At 38.4% G+C, this 11,974-nt stretch overlaps 1 protein-coding gene across 1 annotated transcript; it reads right to left on the bottom strand.

The window, feature by feature from the left end:
• Positions 1-5,817: 5,817 nt before the first annotated feature.
• On the bottom strand, positions 5,818-11,575 carry elovl8a (ELOVL fatty acid elongase 8a). The gene is made up of 5 exons (XM_059344383.1): positions 11,337-11,575; positions 10,588-10,644; positions 9,925-10,039; positions 9,635-9,762; positions 5,818-6,075 (listed from the first exon to the last, which is right to left on the bottom strand). The coding sequence occupies exons 1-5, from the start codon at positions 11,340-11,342 to the stop codon at positions 5,905-5,907; spliced, it is 477 nt and encodes a 158-aa protein (XP_059200366.1). The 5' UTR covers positions 11,343-11,575; the 3' UTR covers positions 5,818-5,904.
• Between the last annotated feature and the right edge of the window lie 399 nt (positions 11,576-11,974).

Below are 11,974 nucleotides of genomic sequence, written 5' to 3'. Positions count from 1 at the left end.
TTTGGGGTTCAGTATCTTGCTCAAGGATACTTCCACATGTAGGCTGCCATGGTCAGGGATGGAACCACCGACCCTCCGATCGGTGGGCAACCCGCTCTACCAGCTGAGCCACAGCCGCCCAGTCTAAAGCGGAAGAATAACAACATTTTGAACACAGTGTTTGGCCCACATTATTAGTTCAGCCATTAGTTCTGGCTGCCCCTGGTAATATCCAACATGTTTGATATTAAGGTTGATATGTCAGTTCTTTTCTAAGTGGGACCACAAAAGCCTATGAAAGAGACAAGCCAGAGCAGCTGACAAGTGGTTCCAAGCAACAGTAAACATTCTAGCCCTGTAGGTTATTTTTTATTTTTTTATTTAAACTTTATTTAACCAGGAAATATCCCATTGAGATTAAGAACCTCTTTTTCAAGGGAGCCCTGGCCAAGAGGCAGCAAACCCAAAATACAGTTACATATTTACATAAGACACAGACCTTAAATGCGTCATGAGAAACAAGTGCATATTGTGGAATTGGCCTCAATAACTCTCAGTTTGGATTTAAAGAGTCAGTAAGTCAGTTAGTTTCCAGTCTTTCTGTAGCATATTCCATGCATAAGGTGCAGAGTGCCTTATGCATGGAGAGGTTCACGTCAGCGAGCATGCTGTTGACAGATATTTAAAATATCACCAGTTCTCACTGTAGAATAGACAACTCATGTTGACTGTATCTCCCATAGACTGTATATAAGGATGGACAGCCTGATGAGAAGTACAGTATAAGGGTGCAGAAATGTAGCCATGTAAAACCAACTATATTCTTTGAACTAACAAAAATCGCTTGGAAATTGTTAGAAAATAGGACATTTGCTCAACTGAATGTGTCTTCAAGTACAAATCACGCCTACTGTGTCCAAATCCGACAGACTGTATTGGTTGGTTGAACAAATAGAGTTACAGATGATAACTCAGTACACTTCTAGTCTGAGCCCAGACATCCAGCTTTATACAAAGGACTTACCCCGGGATTCCACTGGATGCGATACGACTCCAAAACGGGTCTCCGCAGTCCGTCAACACACACCGGATCAGTCTGTGTCGAGCTGTTGCGGACAGCGGAGTCCCGAGGATGCACAAGATCTCGTAAATTCACACGTAATCAAGTGATATAACCCGATTTTCTACATGTATAACTAGAGAATGTCTCATTTAATGTACAAGAACAGATCATTTGCTTTCAAACAACATTCATTGAACCATATTAGTAACTTACCATCCACTCCCATTACTCCTGCAATGGTTTTCCAAGCCACTTCCTTTTTATGGTTGTCTTATATAAAGGATGTGACGGCTCATAGATAATTGTGTGATTTTGGACCTTCAGAATCAACATCTCTTCATCCATAGTGTTAGTGGGGTGAAAAGGAGGGAAACCTCTAACCTGTTGACTTCAGGTCTGTCCCCGCCCATCATCACGTCTTCAAGTTGTGAAATACAATTCGCCTTGAACCAGAGGTATTTTATTTTGAAAATATACCGGATGTTTTATTTTTTTTGTCTGTGCACGACATCCTGTCCCGAACGATCTGCTCTGTGCTGAATTGACGCGCTGTGCTCCTTCGTCCGTCAAAAATAGAAGCTCTGCGGAAGTGTTGCGAGGGCTGACGGATGGCTGCATAGATGTATATGAGAAAGGTTATATAAAAGGTTATATTGTTTATATATATATCTATGGATGGCCGTGTGACGACGGACTCACTATGCAGTGGATACGGAGTCGCTGGAATCTCACACAGTGATTATAATGAATGCGTACCGGCTCCGCAGACGGATCTGCAGCCGTTACGCATTCAGTGGAATTTAGGGGTTAAATTCATGTTAACATTACATTAACAATGTATCCAAAGTGTTATCCTTGGTATCGAACTGGGTTTCAAGGATTGTGGAATTTCCCTGGTATTGGTAAAGACTTAATGTTGGTACTGTGACATCCCTCGTTGGGATTTTCTTTTATAACTTTATGGCGATCCATCCAGTCTGTGTCTGTGTCTGCGACCAACCCACCAATTGCCATCGACATCTCAGAACCACTGCTCCAGCATGGCTAGAAAGTGACAGCCATACCAAAAATCAATTTGGGCTAACAGGCCAAATTGACACAATCAGGTTCATGCAAATCAGAATCAAATCAAGTAATGCCCTGTGGACCTGAGTCCCGCCGAAACAAATCTCTTTGTATCCGAGATTGTGTGACCCAGAGCAAACAATAAAAGCCATAAATCAAACCTGTCAGGACTAAATGGCACATCCCCCATATAACTTTGATATAACACAGATACAGGTGGCATTGGGTTCATCCCATTGTCCATTAATGGGGATGATGTCACCGACAGATGGGGTTCTCTTGTTGGAAACAAAGAAAACACATGGAAACGCACTCACAAATGACTGAAAGATGTTTTCTGACAAACAAAATTTGAGGTTCTAAAATGCAGAAAGAGGGAAAAAATGAGAGTCTCTGTTGGGAAACACTTAGAACTCCATGCTTGTTAATTACAGATGCACTTGACATGTAGCTACTAGCTGGTTGGTTGGCTGATTAGCACTAGCTTGTCTGCTGGTTGAGTGTGCTCCAGCCTCTTGTTAACCCTCATTGTATGAAACAACCCAGTGGCTCTCCTTCAAGCACACTTACCAGCCTCTTATTCCCAAACTCTCTCACTATCAACAATTATGTCAGTGTGTGCACATGTGTGTGTGTGTGTGTGTGTGTGTGTGTGTGTGTCCTTGTGTGTGAGAGTGTATCCCTGTTGCTCTCACCAGCTAGGAAGTTAGAAGCAGCAGCTTCGAGAGCGCTTCAATATCCTCTCTCTCTAACCTGATTATTAATTACAGTCTGCCTCTAGCTGACCGCAGCCCAAACACCGTCTAACACCGTTACCAAGGAGACCAACCAACACGGAGTCATTCACAAACAAGATTAGGGAAACACAGATTTAAGCGCGTTCACAGCACACTGTGGTTCAGATTCTTTATCCCGTATCACTCGTTGCTCTCAAAGTATTTTAATTAACATGCATGCCGATCAAACGTTATTCACGTCAAATAAAAAGTGAAAAGGGTTCGTATTTGGGTGACACCTGTAATTAGCTTGGCATCATCTCAAAAGCACCGTAACTCACTAGACACTCAGGATAAAACCCATCAACTGGTTGCAAAATCAAAAAGTTGATCAAAGTGACTGCATGCCAGAGAGTCAGTCATGCCTGAGCTGTACGGCACTCAACAGTAATCAACCTGGAGCTGTGCCTGCAGTGAGGCTGAGGGATATCACTCTTTAAATGGGCAATCAGTGTGTGTGTGTGTGTGTGTGTGTGTGTATTACTCTTGTGTTGAAATAGAGGGTGGATTAAGTACTTGCCAGCAGCAAAATATAGCTTATAATGCTACACAAGTGTGTCCTGTGTTATTTTAGCACTGGCCTTACGGTGCTATATTGCACTTAGTAATACACACACATACACACACACACACGCACATGCACACACACGTGCATCTGCAAAATGAAAATGCTTACTGCATGGAGTCGGCCAAGTGTGAGACATCACACAGCCTTCAGAAAAGCTTCTCATCTGCCAAAAAACAACGTTCCAACATATATTAAAGTTACCCAGTGGAGTTTTTTTTAAAGACAGTAATAAATTCAGTTTTTCTTACCAAAGCGCTTTGTGTCTCACAAATGTGTTGAACCCCCTTCCTTATTTTACCTTACCTGCATTACCTGCAAATCTTAACTTGGAGTTTGGCCATATTTAAATCCATAACAACGAACATAGAGGATACCACTATCGCCACTATGGTGAGTATTATTAATCATTGTGTTGTGTTTTGGTGTTTGACAGTCCCTCAGAGTCACTCAAACTGTGAGATAAACAGATATCTGCATATCATCTGCAGAATCTTTAAAATCGAAAAATAGCAAAGAATAGGTGTAACCAAGCCCATTTATTGTGGCCCCATTGCCTTTGAGTGTCGAGTAAGCCATTCCTTAAAGTAGTGATGTCCAAATGAAGCTTCATGAACCATAAGTTGTATTTGTTGAAACCCACTAGATGGCGCTGTTGGTTTAAAGAAAAAGGGCTCAAGAAAGGCTAATTCAGTGTGCTTTTAACCCTTTGTTAGACCGAGAGCGCCATACAGTGGGCTCAGAAAATGTAGAAAATGGTTCATGAAGCTTCATTTGGACATCACTAAAAATAGGGATAAAACGTGCACCCCAGAATAATTAAATTTTTATGTTTGTGCATCAGTGATAGTTAAACATTGCTGTAAGAGTCAGATCTGGAACTATGGCACCTTATGGCAATAAATCCAGAAATTGTCAAAATGTTTTTAAATAAACTAAAAAGACAATCACAAAAATCACAAAAATAATTAAAATTCTTCTGGGAACCATGAATGTATGGAATTTCATGGCAATATTTGTAATTGTTGAGATATTTCAGTCTGAAATAGGATAATGGTATAGTGTTATATCAGGTTAAATTTCAATTTATTATCACTAAAAGCGTTTCTTGTTTTTCAATTCCACCTTTCAACTCAAAGAAACATTCAACTTTTTTTTTTGGTGTTCCAACTAGTGATGTCCAAATGAAGCTTCATGAACCATTAGTTGTATTTGTTGACCCCACTAGATGGCGTTCTTGGTTTATGGGTTTAAATGGTTCATGAAGCTTCATTTGGACATCACTACCTTTTAAACATGCTGTCACCATTAACTGCTAACGATGAGGGTCCATATGTACTGTGTGGTCTTCATCACTTGGGAAGTTCCTGGGAAGAGCTTCATTAGAAGGCAGGATATGTTATTCATTACACCTGTTTATATTCTGCTGCAACAAAGTGCTGATTGATATTAAAAAGACTCGCTGCCTCTGGAACTTTGATTTAGTCACTACAAAGTGCCTTTTCATGTGGCGTTCTGTTGTTTTGTTCGTCCCCTGTTGAGTTTGGAACAGAGCACAGTCAAAAGCAATATGCTGCTGGAGATATTGATAGATAGTGAACAGACTGGGAATAAGTGATGATGACAAGGGAAATATAATGCAAGAGAAGCATATATGGCTAATTCAGTCAGTCCTTTCATTTCCATCCACAAGGGGGAGTGGATGGGTTGGTTGGACTCAGGTAATTATACTTCTGCAGCATAACAGATGGAACCAGGGGGGCTGTGGTTTCCCCACAGTTGGTAAAATGGATTAAATGCTTGAAAATGGGGAGGGGGGCCTCATCTACAAAAGGGGAGGAATAGATGGAGAGTATGAGATACAGAGCTAAAAGCAGCCAGCAGTTGATTGGCTGTAACTGCCAGCCAATGGGTGCAGGAGAAGTATGAAGCACCTCCAATGGTGATTATTAGAAAGTCTCATCTATTAGCAGCAGGGGGGAGGGAGTGATAAAACAAGGGTTAATGTCAGTTGAGTGTGTTTGTGGTTTTGTACTGGTTGAATGGACAGAATGTGGTAAATAGAAGATGCTTATAAGTAGAGTAAACGTGTGTGTTTAAGGCGCAAATACATAATTCATAACACTTTGTAATGGTTTTTTAAATGTATTTTGTACATATAAGACATCAAGCTGTAATCACCATGGCATAATAAACATGAAGTTATGAACATATAGTGAATTTGGGTAATGTGGGACACTTTTTGCAATTTTGACTTTGTCATATTTTTTTTAATTTAAAAATATTTTATGTAATTTCAGTCACATGACACCCATGGTAGACCAATAGTAAAGGTTTTGATGACTATATTTACTTTAAGCAGGAAATAAACCAGCCAAACCTTAAGTGTCCCACATTACCCGAATCCACCCTAAAACAAGCACACATGGCTTTTTATATCCTCTCTTTCTTTCATTCTACGTCTTCTTGTTCTTCTTTTTGGTGAGGTAATTCTGGTAGTAGAAGTTACTGAAGAGAGCGATGAGGCTGAGAGAGTAGGCCAACACAACCATGTTCATGGAGTCAGGGAAGACACAGTCAGCAAACAGGTTGTAGGTGGTGTGGATGGTTACTATAAAGAACTGAAGCTGGGAGACAGACAGGCAGACAGACAGACAGACAGACAGACAGACAGACAGACAGACAGGAGATATATGAGAGAGTGAGACAATGCCAATACCACTTTGAGTGACCAGAAACTGAGGAAGACATGAACAAAAAACACTGTTGGACATAGACAAATCTAAAGAAAGCAGAGCAACATCTATACCGACGCTACAGCCCGTATAAAGACATAAAAACAAGGTATTTACTAGTGATGTCCGAATGAAGCTTCATGAACCATTTTCTATATTTTCTGAGCCCACTAGATGGCGCTCTCTGTCCAACAAAGGGTTAAAAGCACACTGAATTAGCCTTTCTTGAGCCTTTTTCTTTAAACCAAGAACGCCATCTAGTGGGGTCAACATAAACAACTAATGGTTCATGAAGCTTCATTTGGACATCACTAGTCTTTACCAAAATAAAACTCAATTAGGTTAACACACTCCGATCCAAAAAATGAAACATTTAAAAGCTTTATGCATTTGTTTTAAATAAAAGTAACTAATACATTTCAGACCTTTCAAAATCGTATTTTAGACATTTTATGAAATATTAGGAGAATTTTAGACATTTTAATGCCTTAAATTCAAAAGACCCCGCGGATAACCTGTGCTTCATAGTGCAGCTATAGGCTATTCTAGGCCCAGGCAGAAATTATGTGTACAAAAAAAAACATGGTGTGCATCTTTTCACCCCACTCCACACACACCTACAATTATTATTACAAAATACAATTGAAACCTCCTAAAACAGGGGTCTCAAACTCAAATTACCTGGGGGTTGCTGGAGGCAGTATCAAAATGACTAAAAAACTACACAAAATTACAAAAGAGACACAAAATGACCAAAAAAAAACAAAATTACTTAAAAAGACACAAAATGACCAAAAACGGCACAAAATGACAAAAAAAGGAGACAAAATTACCACAAAAACACTAAATTACTTAAAAAAGACACAAAATGACAAAAAAAGGAGACAAAATTACCACAAAAACACTAAATTACTTAAAAAAAGACACAAAATGACCAAAAATATACAGAATTACCAAAAATTAACAGAATTGCCAAAAAACACACAAAATTATTTTAAAAAGACACAAAATTACCAAAAAAAGACACAGAATTACCAAAAAAAAAGAATTAAAGGGACGTTCCACACACCACATGATAAAGTGCCATTCATATAAAACTCACATTAGACTTTTATATCAAGGTGGGGGCCACAAAATATCGTCACGAGGGCCGCAATTGGCCCACGGGCTGCAAGTTTGAGACCCATGAACTAAAACAAACACAGTAATACGATCTCCAATCTCCCCAGTCAACTCAACGATCTCAGCCTCAGTTTACCAAACAGTGAAGCCAACTGAAGGCTTGGGGGGTCATCTGTAAGGTCAGTACAATTATTGTTACATAAAGGCGGTCAGCCACCATGCTGACCTATATATACTGCAGCCATATAGAATGAAAAAAACCCTACAGGATCCATTGTCTCTTCATTAACTCTGAAGCAGATGGTCCAGTAGTTAGTTGAGGAGCATCAGTGATGATAATCTGTCTAGTTATGCCAACAGCCAGTCAGAACAATGACAAGCCAAGCACGGAGCCTCATGTTAAAATTAAATACTCTGAGCTTTGGCTTACAGACACACAGAATACCTGACGAAGAGGGAAAGACTTGCCAATGGACTACAATACTGGCAACAACCTTAACTCTGTGGTACGCATTATGGTGCCAGTTAGGAAATGAGTGTTTTTTGGTCTTAAAATAGACTAAATAAACATAATCTGAATATTTTTAATTTTTTTTTAAGTTTCTGGTTTGTTGCCTGTAGACAACATTGTACCATAATGGTGCACAACTGAAAAAGAAAGTTAAAAAAATTAATTAATAATTAAAAATTAACTTTACCATCATTTATTTAAATTAATTTTACCATCATTATTTAAAAAACATGTGTAAAAGATTCAGTAGCTTCAACAGGGTACAATACATAACATTTTTTAAAAACATTATAAAAGGACTTTTTTAACTGGTTTCTTGTCTGAATGTTGCCTTTAGGTAGTGATGAACAAATGAAGCTTCATGAACCATTAGTTGTATCTGTTGACCCCACTAGATGGCATTCTTGGTTCAAAGGAAAAGGCTCAAGAAAGCCTAATTCAGTGTGTTTTTGACCCTTTGTTGGACAGAGAGCGCCATCTAGTGGGCTCAGAAAATATAGAAAATCGTTCATGAAGCTTCATTTGGACATCACTACCTGTAGGCAACATTGTACCATTGAACCAACGACCCATTGAAGTGTATGAAACTATCAAAAATGAAGGTTTACTCACCTATCAGTAGGAATATATTTTTTTCCAGATGGAAAAGGGAAATGACGTTTTGAGTGATTTTTTGTGGCGCAAAATGGCAAAGCTGTTTCTTTTTTGGAAAAGTCTGCAAAATAGGGTTTCAATATGGCCTCCTGGAGATCATGTGACAAATTAAAGCATTGCTATTGGTTACCTATACTCTTCCCTTTTTTTAAAGTATTGCATCTCTCAAAAACATGCATTGTAGAAATTTGACAGGCCAAAATTGCTATGTTGCCTGAAGGCAACACCGTACCATAGAGGGTTAACGCCACATTCAGGATGAGCTGGAGGTGATATATTTTATTCAAGGATGCTTTGAAATTCTCTTTATGCTACAGGTGTAACGACATGCTCTCTTTGCTTAACAAGGACCCAAAAATGATAAGACTAAATTATGCAAAAACATAAAAGAGAATGACTATGTCTGATCACTAAAATTAACCACATGGCCACATTAACATACTAAAGTGGTTCATTTATAGAGATGACAATCGGAATGTGATAAAAATGGAAGAAAAAGGGAAAAACAGAGGCAAATGAACGTAGGAATTAATGTCAATGAAGCACACACACACACACACACACACACACACATTCTTGTACTTCTATCTTTGTGAGGACCCTCATTGTAACAGTGAATTCCCTTGCAAGGTTTTAATAGTTTGGTATTTTTCATTCGTTTTAGTTTTAATTTTGTTGTGAATTTTTCTTTTCAAATTCAGTTAGTTTTAATGAGTTTTTAGAGTGAGTTTGCTAGTTTTAACTTAGTATTTATTTTTTGGAAATGCTTTAGTTTTTATTAGTTTTATTTTTTTGTAATGGGGTATTTGTTGGGTGGGAGATTAAAAGAGGTCACAGTAAATTTTGCCTTTATTTCCTTTGCCTTATCCATCTTCATTATGTATGAAAAAAGTTGACAAAGACGAAAATGAAGGACATTTTCACTATAATTTTAGTTAGTTTTGTAACCACACAATACAGTTCCAGTTAAGTACCATTATCATGTAACCTTTAACCCTTAAAACAAAGTCTGAAATCTAAAAAAAGTCTTTAAAGAAGTGAGGACCGGCCGAAATGTCCTCACTTTGCAAAAATGCCCTCACTCTGTTGGTTAAAAACGTGTTCTGGTCCTCACTATGCAGGAAGTACAAGAACACACACACACACACACACACAAATACTGACCAGCTGCAGGGAGGTGAGGTAGCGCTTCCACCAGAGGTATTTCAACATGCTTGGTCCCAAAGCTGCCAGACCGTAATACAAATACATGACTATGTGGACCAGGGAGTTGATCTGACCAATCAGGAAAGCTACGGACAGATACACAGAGAAAGTAGTTCATATCATGCCCTTGAGCGTATGTCTCTAAAAATGTGTCTTCTCCTGCACAACAGATCAACAGAGCACAACAATTTTTTGTATTTTCATGACATTTTTGTGAGATTGGGCTGGATGGGTTGGCGTGTACTCACACTGGCCACCAGCCACATATTTAACCCCGGCCCACCAGTTGAAGATCATGGTGGCGTGATGGTAGACGTGCAGGAAGGTCAGCTGACCGTTCTTCTTCCTCAGGATGAAAAACAACTGGAAACAAACCACACAAACAGAAAAGAAGATCCATTTTGGACTTTCTGTAAATACTTAAATAACCTTAAAAACTGTTTTCCACTGCTTTAACCCATTTAGGCCTAAAACGCCTGGAAAAAATGCCTGGAAAACCTCTGGGCGATTTTAAAATAACCCCCTAAAACCTGAAGTTTTTCTGGAAATTCAACAGAAGTGTCAACTCTTCCTACTAAATAATAGATTTTTCAGCCTCTGTAGCAGATAGAAATGAAATTCAAAAAGTATTTGAGAGCTTATAGCTGTTATATCTGAGCTCCCTCTGCTATAGTCGTCTTCCGCCATGATTTCAGTTCTGGAAAAGTCCCATGTTGCATTGCGACACTCCCACATGTATTCTGATGCATTTCATTGGCCAAGAGACCGAAAATAGATGGAAAAAACTACAAATACTACAAAACGATGTATCCGCTTTCCCGGCCTTAATGGTAGAATAACACAACAGTGCTCCCGGTTTTAATGGTAGAAATGCAGTAATGCTTTCCCGGCTTTAATGGGTTAATACTCACAGTGTCACTGAGCTCTATAACTTTGGAGAAGTAGAACCACCAGCACACTCTGGCCATCTGCCCAACACGGAGAAAAAACAGAATTATTCTTTTAAATAGTACTTTTAGGTAGTGATGTCCAAATGAAGCTTCATGAACCATTAGTTGTATTTGTTGATCCCACTAGATGACGTTCTTGGTAATTCAATGTGCTTTTAACCCTTTGTTGGACAGAGAGCGCCATCTAGTGGGCTCAGAAAATATAGACAATGGTTCATGAAGCTTCATTTGGACGTCACTACTTTTAGGATACACATACAGTCATGGAAAAAAATTATTAGACCACCCTTTTTCTTCAATTTCTTGTTAATTTTAATGCCTTGTACAACTAAAGATCCATTTGTTTCGACAAATATACTGATAACAACCAAAATAGCTCATAAGAGTTTAATTTAAGAGCTGATTTCTAGACATTTTCCATGGTTTTCTTGATAATCAAAATCATTATCGAGAAAACCATGTTAAATGTCTAGATATCAGCTCTTAAATTAAACTCTTATGAGCTATTTTTGTTGTTATCGTTATATTTGTCTAAACAAAGTATTTAGTTGTACCAGGCATTAAAAATGAACAATAAAGTGAAGAAAATAATTTTTTCCATGGCTGTAGATATCTTGTGAGGTACTTTTACAGAATATTTTGGCCACCAATGGGGGAAGAGCTTTATTAAGAGATTGTTGCATAAATTATGATGTGAGAAAAAGATTTACCCTCATAGCCAGTGGGCTGTCACTGTAGTCGACTGGCTGGCACAGCAGACTGTATCCAGACAACCAGGACGAGGCTGTAAACTGGAAACAGACAAATTTGTTTTTTTTTCATTTCAGCTTTCTCTCCATCAGCACAGAGACCTTTTATCCCATTTTGTCATGGACATATCGACTGTGAATACGTGGAATCACTTCCTGTTACAATAACAGGTCCCACAATGGACAAATTAAGTATTTAAATTCTTTGGTGTCTACTAGTGATGTGCCAATGAAGCCTCATAAACATTTTATTTGAATTTTTAGAGCCCACAAGATGGCACTCTCTGTTCAATAAAGTGCAGAAAACACACTCAATTACCATTGCTTGAGCCTTTTTATTTCAACATAGAGCTCAGAAAATAAAAACAAATGTTCTTGAGGCTTCATTGGCACATCACTAGTTTTTTTTATTTACCAATTGGGAGAAAAATAAACAAGCTGTTAATCCAAATAATGTTTATACTGTATATAATATGCTAAACAGTTGCCTATATACACCTATAGCAGATATGCAACAAAAATAAAATTAAAGCATTTTCCCTGAAAACAGCTGCCTACGGTGGACTAAAAAAACGCTACACAAAGTCTTGAAAATTACA

This window comes from Centropristis striata, chromosome 11 (assembly GCF_030273125.1).
Source record: "Centropristis striata isolate RG_2023a ecotype Rhode Island chromosome 11, C.striata_1.0, whole genome shotgun sequence".
NCBI lineage: Eukaryota > Metazoa > Chordata > Actinopteri > Perciformes > Serranidae > Centropristis > Centropristis striata.
The sequence above is the reverse complement of the archived record's forward strand: the minus strand, read 5'-3'. Positions and strand labels throughout refer to the sequence as shown.